At 43.8% G+C, this 16,571-nt stretch overlaps 1 protein-coding gene across 1 annotated transcript in view; it reads right to left on the reverse strand.

Annotated features, from left to right (window-relative positions):
- Positions 1-13,774, reverse strand: part of Ism1 (isthmin 1) — a 68,818-nt gene extending 55,044 nt beyond the window's left edge. Inside the window, exon 1 of the mRNA XM_042694559.1 lies at positions 13,637-13,774. Coding sequence (XP_042550493.1) covers positions 13,637-13,774 — 138 coding nt within the window. The remainder of the gene's footprint in view (positions 1-13,636) is intronic.
- Between the last annotated feature and the right edge of the window lie 2,797 nt (positions 13,775-16,571).

The following is a 16,571-nucleotide window of genomic DNA, read 5'->3' on the forward strand; positions in this document are numbered from 1 at the left end:
GAAGATATATGTCTACAATTGAGCTTTGAAAAAAGATCATGGGGCCAGTTCCATTTAAAGGGAATGAAGTCAAGCAGTAAATTTGCTGGTCGCTCTTTTCATATGGACTGTATCGCAGCCAGCAGTTGGTCTTTGATGTCCTAACAATAGCACTGGTGCACCACCATAACACCAAGTCTAGCCTATACTCATTAAAATTTGGAGACCAGTTTGAGAGAGTGAACTACTAGCTCTGGGTCACCTTTTCTAGCACAATGACCTCCTCTACATTATTTCCCCTGTATTCTTTACTGCATTTTTAATCCAGTGTGATATTTGTACATAAATATCAACAAACATATCAATGAGATTTCCCAGATTGAGGACACTGACACAACCAATGCCCAGATCAGGATACACGACACAAGTAATACCCCCAGACACCTTCCTTTGTCCTCTTTTGGTCACTCTCTTGATAAGGCTAACAAATATCTTTTCTTCCAATAACATAGATTTGTCTGTCCTGGTTTTAAGATTGGTTCTTTCACCCAATATTACATTGATGAAACTGTACCCTTTATGCATAGCTATTATTTTTCATTTCTAGCAAGTGTTCTTTCTGTCTTTTAGCCATTCTACTCTTACTGGGCATTGGGACTGTTTTTGGTTGGGATATTTTTCCATGATGTTGTGACCACTCTCTGTTTAACTCCTTGAATGCATACATGAATTGTGGAGTGAGTAGTATGTATGTAAAGATTTCCTTTGAATATTTACTATAGAAAAGCAGTTTCCTAAAGTGTTCTTGTCAATCCATTAGATTGCTCAAGATTCTTACTAACACTTAATATCTCCAGGGTTTTTGCTTGCTTGTTTCATTTTTCCATTCCAAATGAGAGGGGGTTATAAAGTAATGGTTTAATATGGTGGTATCACATTTTTATTGGACATAATTTTTTTTAAGTTTTTTGGGGGGAGTTGGTGGGGGGAGGTTGGCTGAGAATATGGTGGTACAGTGCTTGCTTAGCATGTGCAAGAACCTAGGTTTTACTCCCAACACATTAAAAAAAATCATCTTCCCTTCTATTTAAGGTATCTTATCTAGTCAGTGCTTAATTCTATGACTACTACTAAATGAGTGAGTGAATTATTTAGACAGCTGGAATGAAATTGGTTTGAACTCAACATTTGAGGTTCGGTGAAAGAAGAGCATGCCTAACATATCCTGGAGTCCAACAGGTTTTGCTGTCTATACAGAATAAAGCAAAGCCAAGGATACACTTATTTGGGGATACAAGGAAGTCAGGACATGGAAGATGTGAGGGACAAGGACTTGAAATCAGAATGGCCCCCAAGCTGATTGTAAACCATCAAGGTAACACTGTAACTAAAACCAGAAACATGGAATTACTCTCCAATAGGGAAAACATTTAAAAAATCCTGGTGACTTGTCTCCTCTCCACCCCTCCATCCCCCCCGCCAAAGAGCATGAGAAGATGAACTTTGTGACACACTGAGGAACAAGAAAAGCTGATGAGTCACAAGGAAGGAATTCTTCTGGCCAGCAATAATAATTTAAAAGTAAAATATTCAGTTCAAAGAGTTGTGGAACTTCTATCTCCAGGTATGTTCTGTGGTGGTGTTTTTCTTTTTGTCAGTCGTGGGGCCTGAACTCTGGGCCTAGGTGCTGTCCCTCAGCTCTTCAGCTCAAGGCTAGTGCTCTACCACTTGAGCCACAGTTACACTTCCTGCTTTTTCTGTTTACGTAGTGCTGAGGAATTGAACCCAGGTCTCATGCATGCAAGCCAAGCACTCTACCACTGAGCCACCTTCCCAGCCCCAGTGTGGTTGTTTTTATATCTGGGAAAGGAAGGGTGGGAAAGGATGCTCCTTCAGGAAAAATGGTTGCAGGCTTAAATTGTTCAAATCAGTGATGGATAATATATTTGTGGGCACAGTTTCACTTCTACCATGTAGCACACAATTTTTAAGCTGTGACAGGGCCACTGTTCAGATAGATGATAGAAAGAGGTGGATGTGTATGTCTAGACAACATTCAATGGTGGTAAAACCTTATGCTTACAACATCCTATGGAAGCCTATTCCAGTTCAAATTTAGGTCCTTTGGGCCTTACCTTTTCTCTTGTCCTAACTCCAGTTCCAGAGCCAGGTTAAAATTTCATGACCCAGCTCTACTAGGGGATTGGGCTCATTGGAAGTGGCATTGCTAGGGAATCTGCTTCATTGGACAAGATGGACAGGGAGAGAAAGGGGATCCTACTTCACCAGGAATCCAGATGCTTCCCACATCTCCTGCCTATAGCTCCCCTTACTCCTCTTTTTCTCTCTCTGACAGGAGAAAAGAAGCCAAAAATTGCCTTTGTAGAAGCACTTGACTTACATGAGGCAAAATGCTTTGCCTTCTCCGTGGAAGCTAGACTGAATCACATCAGTTCTAGCCATGTTTTCCTCCACACATGAAGTGCTCAGAAGAATAGAAGGCTAAATCTTGATTTCCGTACATTGTTCTGTCTCAGTTTCAACTGAAAAATAGGAACAATCCCCACCATCACCACCATTACTACCATCACCACCATTACTACCATCACCACCACAGCTGTCAATTTTCAACATGGATTTCAAAAAGCAACAGAATTCTCTCTTAGGATAGCTATTCCTAGATAAGAAAAATAAAATATAGAGTATTGAAATGACCTACCCAAGGTCACACAACTTTACAACTCTTGTAAGTTACAAGATTATTCTGTGCCACAGAAAATTTCCAGTAGCATAGCTATTAGTATACCATTTTACTGAATGGGACCCAGAGGCACAGATGTTTGCCTGGGGAATATACTTAAGTAAAAAGCTGAACAGGAATCAGAACCACTTCCAAACCCATGGCTACTCTTTGGTCTGTTGGATTTCATGACTTGTTTTGGTTGGTAAAATGTTAAGGATAAAATCCAAGTGAGATCTAAGCAAAAGGGTTAAAAGTGTGCTATGATATGGGCCCACATTTGCCTTTCTGTACATTTAAAAAAATTATCATGAGTACATTTCTTGTCGAACTTGTTAACCCCTCCCTCATTTTCCTACCACTTTCCCTCTCCCTAATCCCCCCCCCCCCAAGTTGTACAGTTCATTTCCAACATATTGCCTTGTGAGTAGAAATGTACTCACTACCTTACTATGTAACTGTAAACCCTCTATACATCACTTTGTCAATAAAATTAAATTTTAAAAAATATTATGGGAATGGAAGTTATGTAGATAAAGTCTAGTCTCAGTCTATGGTCTGGAACTGTATTTCACCCAGATCTACTGAACTCCAGGTGATCCACTGACCTGTGAGGGCTGAGCCCATGCTGGCTAGAGCAGGCCACTGAGTTTCAGATGTAGTTGGTCTTGTAACTTTATTCGGCAGTAGCTGAATAATATAGGACACATATTAAGCATTTTCTGGGACATTCGAGAAAAGCACACATCTAGATTAGTAATTGTTAAACTGTGACCTGCCTATTAGTTACCCACTAACTCTGATGAAATGAAGATTCTGGCTTAGTTGCTTTGGATGCACTAGGGTTGAGGCTGAAGATTTATTTTCTCTTTTCTCTTTTCTTTTCCTTCCTTCCTTCTTTCCTTCCTTCCTTCCTTCCTTTCTTCCTTCCTTCCTTCCTTCCTTCCTTCCTTCCTTCCTTCCTTCCTTCCTTTCTTCTCCTTCCTTTCTTTCTTCCTTCCTTCCTTCCTTCCTTCCTTCCTTCCTTCCTTCCTTCCTTCCTTCCTTCCTTTTCTCCCTCCCTCCCTCCCCCTCTCTCTTTCTTTCTTTTTTTCTCTTTCTCTTTCTTTCTCTCGCTCTCTCTTTCTTTTCCTTCCTTCCTTCCTTCCTTCCTTCCTTCCTTCCTTCCTTCCTTCCTTCCTTCCTTCCTTCCTTCCTTCCTTCCTTCCTTCCTTTTTTATGTTGCCAGTCCTGGGCTTTGAACTCAGGGCCTGGGCTCTGTCCCTGAGCTTCTTTTGCTCAAGGTTAGTACTCTACCACTTGAGCCACAGTGCCACTTCTGGCTTTTTCTGTGTATGTAGTTCTGAGGAATTGAATGCAGGGTTTCATGCATGCGAGGCAAGCACTCTACCTCTAAGTCACATTCCCAGTCCCTGAATATTTATTTTTTAACAGGTTCTCAAGAGATGTTAATGCTACCCATCACAGTTGCATTCTGGGTACAAAGGCTGAAAAATCCTCCCAGGCTTCTCATCTGGCTCCCAATTGAACCTGGTGAACATTTGGGCAGCAGACAGGCTATGAGGGAGGGACAGGATGGGCATTCTTCCAGGGTCCAGGCTGGCTAGAAAGTCGGCTTGTGTTATAGTTTCCTCAGTCCTTCTCCTGGGCTGAGAATTAGGAACACCTAATGCGGTTACCGCTTTTTAATTGCTTGCTCTTTCTATGTCCAGGAATTCCAAGGTTCTTAGCAGTAAACCTGACTTTTAATTCATTGGAGGCTTAAACCAGACTTCCAAGTCACAATGTAATTGAGGTCCCCTGGTGGGAGGTGGAAAGTCTACCTCTGGTTTTCCTGTTTTGCTGGCAGGGAATGGGGACATGGTTGGGAAAGGACATTAGACGGTGGCCACAGCACAGAGAAAGCAATTGATATTTTTTTTCTAACCCATTTGCTTATTCAACACCCAATTTTCATTCCCCATTTACCTCTCCGCTATGGTAACCACCACTATCACTGTCATTAACAGCCCCAGGGGATTTTTGTTGTTGTTGTTATTAGGCCTTTCCATAAAGAAAGGAGAATTCTTTCCAAGAAATTAACAGCACTCTCCTTCCTTCAGTTTTTCATAATATACCATACGACACATACTAATACTTTAATTATAGGAAAATACCATCCCCAAATTCAACCTACAAATTCTCCATTTTTCCAAAGGTACCCCTGGGTTGTAGTGGACCCTAAATATTTTATGGAAGTGCTTTAAAAATGTCACCACACTTTCTTAATAAATGGAACATGCAACTGCCACATGACTTTTCTGCTCCTAAATATTCATCCAATGGAAATGAAAGCAGATGTTCACACAAAGACTTAACCCAAAATGTTCATAGCATCTTCATTTTAGTAGTTCCCAAATAGGAAACAACTTAAAAGTTTTTCAGTGCACCAATCGATTAATATACTGAAGACTGAGCAATAGAATGGAATACTAATTGGCAGTTTTTTTAAGCAACATATTTGCTCTGCACAGAAGAATAAGCCAGGCATGTAAACTAGATTACGAGTCTGTAATCCCAGCTACTCAGAAAGCCAAGGCTGGAGCTTCCTGAGTTTGAGGCTAATCCAGGCAAAGTTTTTTTTTTTTTTTGGGGGGGGGGTCCGGTCGTGGGGCCTGAACTCTGGGCCTGGGCGCTGTCCCTCAGCTCTTCAGCTCAAGGCTAGGGCTCTACCACTTGAGCCACAGCGCCACTTCTGGCTTTTTTCTTTTTGTTTATGTGGGGCTAAGGAATCGAACACAGGGCCTCATGCATGCAAGCCAAGCGCTCTACCACTGAGCCACCTTCCCAGCCCCCAGGTAAAGTTTTGAGACCACATTTTGAAAACAAAATAATAAAAAGAGTGACTTTGATCAAAGTGTATTATATTCATAAACTGACATGTTGAATTGGAACCCCTCTGAACAAATTCTTAAAGATAATAATGATGATGATGATGATGATGATATAAGGCTGAGGGTGTGTGGTTCAAGTGATAGAGTTCCTGCCTAACATGCTTTGGGCTCTGGGTTCCTTCCACACTACACAAAACAGACAAAAAAAAAAAAACTCCATAAAGAAGCCAGCTCCTTGTGGCTCACACCTGTAAGTCCAAACTACTCAAGAGGCTGAGCTATGAGGGTTGAAGTCAGCTGGGGTAGGAAAGTTGATGAGATTCTTTTCCAATTAACCAACATAAAGCCAAGAATGGAGCTGTGGTTCAAGTGATAAGTACTACTCTTGAACAAAAAAAAAGCTAAAGGACAGAGCCCAGGCTTGAGATCAAGCCTTAGTATTGGCACATGCAAAATAATTATGGTGAGCAAGGAGGCTTTATCGTGTGGTACTCTGCATTCCCTATGAATGAAAGACTAACAAATAGTGACAGAAGATCAGTAGTTTCCTGGAGATTGCTGGAGACCACAAAAAGGTATGGGAAAGCTTTTAGATACAGTAGATTCATTACAACGTTCGTTCCACCAGTGTTTCCACTTCCTATGGCTCAATTGAAATATATATAGTTCATTGCTTATCAATCACACATCAAACATCTGTGTTTAAAAATAATTGCCAATAATTGCCATTTTCCTCTTCCTCTCCTCATTACCATCTCTTGAGAAGTGCCTGTGAGGCAAAGCATGGTGTGAGTATGTGGTGTGAGTGTGTGTGTGTGTGTGAGTGTGTGTGTGTGTGTGTGTGTGTGTCTATTGTTGTTTTTTTTTTTTTTTTGCAAAGATATTCTATCTGGATAATGTATGAGTAAATTAACACCTGGGTATGGGGGATATGACATCATTTCCACCTTCCCTGCATCCTTCACCTAGATTCTAACCATCATTTGTTATTTTTGAAAATAGATATGTGGAAACCTAAGGCAGGAAATGCTCTGGCCTATTGCATTCCAACTCTACCTTCTCTTTTTCAGGTCACTGCTGTTGAAAACTTGGAGGTTGGGATGCTCCAAATTGCAGGTCTGACGGCTCAGAAACTCAAACTTGAAGATCTAACGCTTTTCATTCCATAGACCTGGTATCACTATCTCTTCTATGACAAATGGATCTTTTGGAGGGATAGCAGTCACATAGAGCTCTCTATGCCTGATGACTTGGTGTACTAAAATGAGCATGGGTCAAGGCCAACAGGAAGAAGAGGTAGTTAACCTACTGTTTTCACATCTACTCAGTTTACAGAAATAACTTTTCATTGACACATGCTGGGCTGTGCCTAGGGAGTTGATTTTAAGCTATTTATCAAAGCACCTTGGCCTTTGCCTTTCTCAGGCATTAAATGACAACCTCACACAAACTCTTCGAGATCCTCTCCATTTACTTTTTGGTCACTCATCATCCCATTTAAAATAGTAACTGACCATAAAATCATTTTCTCAGAAGAGAAATGGCAGATTATCTGTGAATTAAAACTTACCCATCCCTGAAATTTTGGAAAAGTCTTCTTCCCAATAGCCATGGAATGTTCAGGGTAACAAATTCTGTGGCTGCCCATAGCACTCTACTTTCTGAAGTCTTAAGAGCTGGTGGTTGTTAATGACAACAAAGAGCAGGAGGTGTCTTCTGGAAAGTCTGTGCTGTACTTTCCCAGAGTCTTCCTACACTGTTGCTATCTAGAGAGTTTGTCACTATCATGACTCACATTTGGACCTTGTGTCCTTTGGTTTGGGTTCACCAAGAACAGAACTGAAACATGTCCCAGGGAAGATCCCAGGAACTCCTGGAATGGGAAGAGGAAGGAGAAAGAAGGCGAGAAATGGACAGACAAAACCGGTACATTATCAAGCCAGTGACCAGTGCTTATTCCTAAGAGGAACACTGAGCATTCACCTGTAAATTGGTTTAGTACATCATGCAATCTTGCCTTCTCACAGATCTGTCACAGAAGATGATAAATTAAGTCATATCTATATATATATGTTTACAATTCCAAAAGCAATGAAACTTTATATAGATGCAAGCTGAGCTCTGTTTCTTTCATTCTTTCAACAACACACTCCCATTCTTCTCTTGTGAACACAATCTCTAATCTGTATGTATATATTGCTAAGTGTAGATTCCACAACTAACAAATTAGAGACTATAGGAAAAGCTAAAACCTTATTCACAAGAGCAATCAAACTCAGAAAATAACCAATAGAAAAGTGGAAATATAAAATTTCAATCAAAAACCATATTTACACCATATCCTGACTGGGAGAATTTAACAATGATAAACATTTTCAATTTTCCTCAACTTAGACAAAAATATCTAAAATAATTCTCCTGAACAGCTTAATGATTTTTAAGCAAAATAATTCTAAAGTTCCATGTAAAAGAACACATTTTCTAAGAATCTCTAAGAATTTTTTAAAATGGTATTTCCCCTACTGAAACACATTTTGAAGCTATATGACATGAAACAGATGGTATGTGTATATAAATGGATACTACAGGAAGGTCAAGGCAGACTAATGTATATGTGAAAACATCAGTGTATGATAAAAGTGGGATTTTATATGTGTCAAAGTAGAAGGAAGTAGTTGGCAAGCAAAACTGGGGAAGTGGCTATTCACTTGGACAAAAACAAAGTTTCATCTTTATATTAAAACCTAAAATAACTTGAATATAGATTGTAGTTCTGAAAATAAAACTATCAGAATAGGATATATATAATATAAATAAAAATGTGATATAAAATATAAAATAATATAAAATATATACTATATAATATAATGTAAAATAAAATATAAAATTAAAATATTCTAAAAATATAAAACTAGCAGAATAGGATATATAATATTTAATACATTATATATTATATAATACATATATAGTAATATGCACATGTTACACAATATGGTATGTATATATATTAAGAGGATATAGATAAGTAGATAAAATAAAAATAATGTATATATAATATATAATAGAATATATTAGATATATGTTCTATATAGAATAGGATATGCATATATATGGCATATTATCTACAAGGAGTTGTACAATTAAGTTTTGACTTAACATGACAATTTATGAATACAATGCATCTTGATCAATGTCACCCTTTCCATCATTTTCTCACCTAAAATAGGATATATTTAAAGATTTTATGATCTTTAGTCAGAGTCATAAGGGAAAAACTTTTGAGTTGATTATATTTAAGACAGAAAGTGCTGTGTGGTCAAAGCAGCATAAACAAAGTTAAAAGATAAGTTCAAGCTTGGACAAAATATAAAGTGTATGAGTTTTTTTACATAAATGGTAAGTAGGTCACAGAGATGCTCACAATTCCTTCCTGTTTGCATGCCCTTTTCCAATGTGACCATGTTGTTCCTTCCACCAAGAGGCAGGAGCTAGTTCTGTACCAGAGAAACTGAGTTGATCCCATGGTCCCCTTGTATAATAGAATATGACCAAAACAATGATACCAAAGGTGTTGAAGAGCCCTTGCAACTTCTGCATTTATTCTCTTGCTACTAAGAGCACGATGAAAAACTGTGCGATCTGCTCTCTTTGAGAAAGAGGCTCTGTGGAGAGAGGCAGGAGTGACAGACTTAGAAGTGAGGTTATCATGGAACACCTCAACCACATCAAACCTACAGGTAATCATCTGTAGCTGCAAGATTAATTTGGGGCAGATAACAGAAGAATCATCCAGCAGTGCCTGGAGCAATTACTGACGTGCAAGCTCTTGAGCAGATACAATGGTGGTTACATTAAACGATTAAATTGGGGAATGGTTTGTTATGCAGTAGCTAAGTGGGACAATTATCCATCATTTGTAAGAAATTCTAGTGATAAGAATAAACTGCTTAGTGGAAAATAGGCAGGCAAGTCAGGAAACAAAAACATAAATGGGTACTGATGTACATCAAAGCTGAAGAGATCTCATTGATAGATGGGAATACGAACGTGAACTCTCAGGTCAGCCTGCTTGGGCCCAAGTCTTTAGCCCCACCCCACCACAGTTATGTAGCTAGTCTTGAGCAAGTTACTTAAATCTCACTGAATTTAAATTGTTTTTCTGTAAAATGGCTACAGTAGTCCTCCCCTATCCGTGGTTAACTGTGGCTTGAAAATATTAAATATGAAAGTTCAAAGATCAGTAGATCCAAAGTTTTAAATCTCACACTGCTCTGAGCACTGGAATTTTATTACAGTACATGGTTAAACTTTTTTTCATCTTATTCCAAGTCAGTACTTTTAACTCTTACCATGCCTATATATAAATCAAAGTTTATAATAGGTATGGAGATAGAGGGCAAAAAGCATAGCATATATAGTGTTTGGTGTTATCGACAGTCTCAGGCATCGACTGGAGGGCCTGGGATCCACCTTCCGAGGATAATGGGGGCTATCCATCCTGCTCTTGAGATCAGGGGGAGTAGCCTCATCTGTCCAAATAAATATTGCCTTTGCTTCTATTAATGAACAGTGAATAAGAGAAGCTAAGCGGTTTCACTGAAGTCAACAGACAGATAAAAGAGAGTGCTCATCAAGATGGCAATTAGGACACAAAGTTTGGTTTGAGTGTTCTTGTAGAAATAATCAATCTGGTGTTTTTATAAAACTCTTAATCTTCCTGACTCACGGAGTACAGGTTGACTACCAAAATCACAATTCTAAATCTGACTGGTGTTTTTAGAAAGGCACTCGCTTGTATGTCAAGCACAGGTGGCTCACAGCTAGAATCCTACTCAGGACCCTGAGATCTAGGGGATCATGATTCGAACTCTTCCAGGGCAGAAAAGTCTTTGAAACTCTATCTTCAGTTAACTTGCAAAAAGCCAGGCTAGAAGTGGTAGAGCACCAGCTGTGAGCAAGAAAGCCACACAAATACATTAAGTAGCTCTGGGTTCAAACCATAGTTGTGAAAATAAAAGGCACTTCTATTTTAGCTGAAAAGATATCATTATGATTATAATTGTTATTGCTCACTGAGTCTATATTTTGAGATGTTCTGTCTTCTACACCGTTTTTTTTTTTTACTATATTAATTGTTTTGTTAGTGTTATTCAATTGAGGACACAAAATAATCTGAGTACTTGAACAATGATAAACAGTTATTTCAAAGAGGAGATAGCATTCCCCTTAAAAATAAAAATGTTCATGTTCCCACACATTTCTCATGTAACTATGGCAAACCACTGTTCAGTTTCTTATTAGATATTTTATAATAGTGAAAATAGTATAAAGCTTAACATCATTATTTTATGCCCTGTTAGTTAGTTAATGGAGATAACTGCTCAAAGTAGCTTACTGCTACCCTATAATAGCACCTACACTACTAGGCTCAGTCTTTTACAGAGTCAAAAGTGAGTCGCTAGAATGCTAAAACTACCATAAAACCTTGTTAGATGATGTTCATAAAATATGTATTTATTTGTATATATATGTATTTATATATGTATTCCTATAAGACATAGGAAGACTGTGAATGTCTATTTGAAAATGTAACTTGTTGAAAGGCTTTTCTCCCCCTCTTGTTGTTTTTACACTATAAAAATAACAAAAGCAAGGCCAAGCAGGCTCTGGTGGCTCACGTCTATAATCCTAGCTACTCAGGAGGCTGAAATCTGAGGATCACAGCACAAAGTCAGCCCAGGCATACAAGTCTGTGAGACCCTTATCTCCAACTAACCACCAGAAAACCAGAAGAGGTGCTGTGCCTCCAAGTGGGAAAGCACTAGCCTTGAAGGAAAAAGTTCAGGGACAGGGCCCGTGGCCCTGAATTCAAGCCCCATGACTGACAAAACAACAACAACAACAAAAATGACATAAAGCAAATTAAGGAGCTTTTGGCTCTGAAGCTTAGTTTCTCTATTTGAAATGAAGTAATGATAGCATCTACTTCACAAGACTTTTCTGAGGATTAAAGAAGTTAATATATGCAAAGCGTTAAAAACAGTGTTTGGCATATAAAAGGCACTTAATAAATCCTAGCTATTATTGTCGTCCTTCTTAGTTGTGCTTTATTGGGTGTCCTTGATAGGGCCAAATGAGCAAATCTGAAGTAAGGGTGTGTCACTTTTTAAACTACTCAAACATAGTAAAATTTGAGTCAACTTGCCTCTGTGTCATATTTTAGAATTTTAAAAGCAGAAATAACCACAAAAATAAAGTGTGAGTGTGGGTTAACTTTTTGATCACTAAGAAGGATCCTAAGAGCTCAGATAACACAAAGCCAACAAATGTCAATGGGATTTAAGAACTGCCTTTCAACATCTGGTAAACAGAAAGAATGCATCGTCTACAGAATTGTCTTCAAATCCACCTGCTACTAACACATCCACTTTCTGAGGCCTGCTAACAGCAGTCTGACTAATGTCTTTTGCATAACTCCTGCATGGAAGAACATCTCCTGCCCATTTGAATTGCCATGCCTTTAGAATATCAGAGAACCAAAGAAATAACTTGGATCGGGAAGAATATAAAACTTTTATAGTAAGAAATTGTGAAAAAACAAGTAAAATGGTGAACTAACCTGTTAAACTCATCATTCTGCTTGGATAATGGCGTGCTTTCAATGGGCAGAAGAACTGAACTGGTGGATTAGCAGCTACTTGGGACCCAATATAACTCCTCGAAGTGTTACTCTTTCTAAATCCCCCATTTCTTCTGCCCTCTTGGGGGCAGCTCTTCAGCCACATCCCCTTTGGAGAGTTCAACCTACTTCCACCAGCTGCTACTCTCATTAACTTACTGCTGGGGCAGAAAAGGCCAACCCCAGGTTATTCTAATGATAGCAAACACCTCATAAAGAAATCTGCCAAATTTACTTTTCCATAGAACATCAGTTTTATAGCTTTTTTTCAAGACTCCAGGAGGAAAGACAGCATCATGTGTAAAAAAAAAAATACACGGACTTCCAGAAATCTTGCTGATATTAAGAATGATTCCTACAGTAGTAGGCTGGTGACATACACATCTCTAAGGGACACCTATATCTTCCATCTCTCCACAGTACAATGATGAAGAATGCTTATCCCGGTATCTCAAGAGGACAGAATTTCAGAGGGGGCTGCCTTGGGACTTTAGGAGCCCGAGAATCACGTTTGTGTCCTGGGGAGAACCCTGGTTCTCCAAGTTGACAGCAGACACATCCTTTAGTCTCAAGGAGAAACACTTTCTGAAGGAAGTGACAGGAAATCCCTACCTCTGGGCCACTTTCAGACACCTTGCCTTCCATCTGACCACACATCTGATTCCGCCCCCCCGCCCCCCCCCCGCCCCCGCCTCCTCCCCAATCACTACTCTTTTTGCTTGGAAGCAAGGGAACAAGCCGGTTACGGGAAAGAAATCTCTCCTACAGCTTTAAAAGCCCCAAATCAGGACAGGTGCCTAGACCCTGGCGTCCTCTCCAGGGCGGGGGAGGGGGGGAGGGGGGAAGGGTGCGGTGGAGTGGGGGCAAGGAAAGAAGACTGGAAGACGGAGCACCTGGCCCAGGTAGGTGTGTCTAGTCATTCTGAAGCAATCGCATGGGTTTGTAAGGGACCAAATTCCCCGGAATTCTTTTTCTCAAAAACAGTTGGGGGTAATATCTTACAAGGTCTCCTGGCACCCCCTCACGCCTACATCCAGCCTGGCCTTGAGTCACGTTATTCGGGCCTCTAGAAGCAACCAAAGACTGACAGCATCCCAAAGCCAACACCCACACCACCACACACCCACTCCATCCGTCCTTACTCCGTGCGTCCTAAGCTTTGCATCCCCAGTGGGGTACCGGTGACAGATCTCAGACCTTCGTCTAGCCTCCAGGCAAAACTGCTCAGGCAACAGTGTGGCCAAACAGTGACTCCGGTGGGGACGTAAGACCCGCCTCCTCGCATCCACCCGGCGCTAGCTCAGCACCCCGCCACTCGGCGTCCCGCGGCGGCACACGCCCCAATCCGGCGGCGGCGCAACTCACCTGCAGCTGGGACCGGCTGGCGTTGCCCGCGGCCGCGTGGGACCCGTCGGCAGCTCCGGAACCGCGCAGGACCGTGATGTGCAGTGTGAGCAGCAGCAGCCCCAGCAGCAGCAGCAGCTCGGCCGCCAGACGCACCATCCTCTTGAGACGCGCGGCTTTAGGACCCGGCACGGCGGGTGGCGGTGGCGGTGGTGGCGGTGGTGGTGGCGGTGGCGCCGGGGGAGGAGGAGGAGTCGGAGCCCCGGAGCCGGGCTGCGTGGCTCCCGCCTCGGCCCCCTCCGGGGCCCCGCTCTCCGGGTCCGCAGGATGGGCGCTGGGCGCGTCGGAGAGCACCAGATCGGGGGAGCCGGAGCCGCACGAGCCGCACGAGCCGCAGGCGCCGCCGCCGCCGCCGCCGCACAGTGGAGCCACCGCGGGGCCGGGAACGTCCGAGCCGGCTGCGGAGCAAACCCCGGCGCTGCCCGGCGGCGGCGGCGGCGGCGGCGGCGATGGGGACCCGGGACTGCCCGGGACCCAAGCCGGTCCGGGGGCCACCCTGCAGGCAGGGGGCGGCGGGGATGGGGGCGGCGGCGGGGCAGGCGCAGCCGAGCCCCCGAGCGCACATGGGCGCCCCAGATGTGAGCGCAGCGCCGCAGCTGGAGCGGGAGAGGCCGCCAGAGGAGCGCGGGGAGAAGGAGGAGGAGGAGAAGGAAGAGGAGGAGGAGGAGGAGGAGGAGGAGGAGGAGGGCGGCTTCAGTGGCCTCCCGGAGTTACCTTCACGCTTGGCTCCCCCGCCCGCGCCTCTCAGAGCCACTCACCCGGCTAGCCACCTCCTTCACTCGGCTGTCCTCTCGGGGACGCCGGCCTCGCCGAGTTCCAGATAAGGGCTCGCGGGACGCGGAGATGCTCACTGTTGGCAGGTTTGGTGGCCCGGGGTGCCCCGCCGTCGCTTTGCGTCCACGGGATCGGCTGTGCCAAGTGCGCGGTGCCCGGGAAGCTCGTGGCACGGGCGAGGGCAGAACCCTCGTGCACGCACAGAGGATCGGGGCTGAGGGTGAGTTGGGGTGAAGAGCCGGGGGCCCGGGGAGGGGGGGGGGGAAAGGGAGGAGTTGCCTAGACGAGTTTGGAAATCTTTATTGGGAAAATGATGCTGGAGTTGAAGGAAAACAGAGGGATCGGACACATCAGGTGTCTGTCTGTCTGTCTGCCACTGTGCACCTCTGGCGGGGTGGAGGGAGTGACACAAAAGTTGCTCTTCCCAAAGGCTCTTGACACTTGCTGTCTGATTCTCCGCTCCGGGCCCCCGAGGATGGCACTTCCGCGGCGCCCCCGTAGAGCCGGGCAGGGAGGCGTGCGTCTTTCCCGTGGAGCTCGCAGGTGTCCCGGCGCCGGAAGGTGCAGCGCCGCGGTGCCCGCCCGCCCGCCCGCGGCTTAGGCGCTTAGGACTGTAGGAACAGCACTAGCGGTGACTCTCGGCTTTGGTGATCTCGAGTTTGGGATGGGGTGGGGTTCATCCCGGAGGCGCTGTTCCCGGAGGAGATTTGGGGGCTGCCTTAACGCAGCGACTTCTCCTGGGCCACCGCCTCATGACCGCGCTGCAGCCTCGGGCTCCCGCGCGCGGCTCATGCCTTGCCCAGGGGACGGCTGGCCCCCGAAGAGCTCTGGGTGGTGAGCGGAGAGCGCGCAGGATCCTCGCTGCAGTTGCTTCAATGGACTGGGTGGGCCCAGCGGTGGGATCCGGTGACGGCCGCGGCACGGTGAACCCGTTTCCTGCCTTTCCGGGTTGGATGTATTCTGGCTCGCGCCTTCACCCCGTAGTGGCTCGGAGTGGCGGGCTCTCGGGGAAGCTGGAGCCTTTTATACCGCCTTTCCTCCGCCTCCCACCCGCTTTCCTCCCTCCCTTCTAACCCGCGCCAGCCCAGCCCTCCCCTCTGGAGGAGACCAGCCCCGAAGCCTAAGCTTTCGCACACATCCTTTCCACAAATCTGCAAGCCCATTTCGCACCACGGACCCCTGTGCAACCCAAATGAGTCTTCCTCCGGAGTCTTCTTTGATGAATAAAATAGTAAACAAAATAAACAAAGCTTTCTCAGAGGTACACCCCCCCCCTTCCTTGTGCTCACTTTCTGCTTGCATTCTCCGCAACTTAAAAGTGATGAAAGAAACCCCAATCCAACTGCCTGCCGAGCTCACATCTTTACGCAAGGAATCTCAGCCAAAGCCTACCCACATTCAGACGAATTCTTTAACCCCGGGGAGAGTTCCTTGGTCCCTGTGGCGTTTAGCAGAATTTAAATAGCAGTAGTTAAGGGACGGTAATGCTGGTGGCGTTCATTTGTGTCCGGTAAAGGAAGGGGGCTATCTCTCTCCCTAAAGATGTCCCAAGCATCTTTACATTCTAACCAGGTCCTGCATCTTATTAATAAATTAGCAGCTATTTCTAGAACGTGCGATGTCTTTTCCTGTTCAGTGGTAGGGTATGAGTGTGTGGAGGTTATTTGGAGGCAGTACTCGCTTTTTTTTTTTTTTTTCTTTTGGTCTATCAGGCATCTTACTGAGGTCGCCAGGCTCTAAAATGGCAATAATTGTCAACTGGAGCTTTGAGGAGAGAAATGGAAACAATGAACTGTCCGTGGTTCAGATGGGAGATCAAAGAGGTGATTCCAACAGCTCCAAAGCCTCCAAAGACCCTCCTGTGTGCTTTCTAATTAGAATCACTTAAAGGAGGGTTAGAAGCACAGAGAGGTAACCTCTCTCTCTCTCTCTCTCTAATCTCTGTATATATATGTATATATAAAGGTATATTAAGATGGTAAACAAGAGTTATGTAGTTGAAGATAGTTTAAGTACTGATCTAACCCCCTTCTCCCCTGCTCCAGTTGTGCCAGATTATGACCCAGATATACAGGCATAACTGACTTTCCTATTGTGAAAGGCAGGCTGGTGTAAATTAAGA

The sequence above is a fragment of the Dipodomys spectabilis genome, unplaced genomic scaffold (genome assembly GCF_019054845.1).
Source record: "Dipodomys spectabilis isolate Male_0828 unplaced genomic scaffold, ASM1905484v1 ptg000175l, whole genome shotgun sequence".
In the NCBI taxonomy this organism is placed as follows: Eukaryota; Metazoa; Chordata; class Mammalia; order Rodentia; family Heteromyidae; genus Dipodomys; species Dipodomys spectabilis.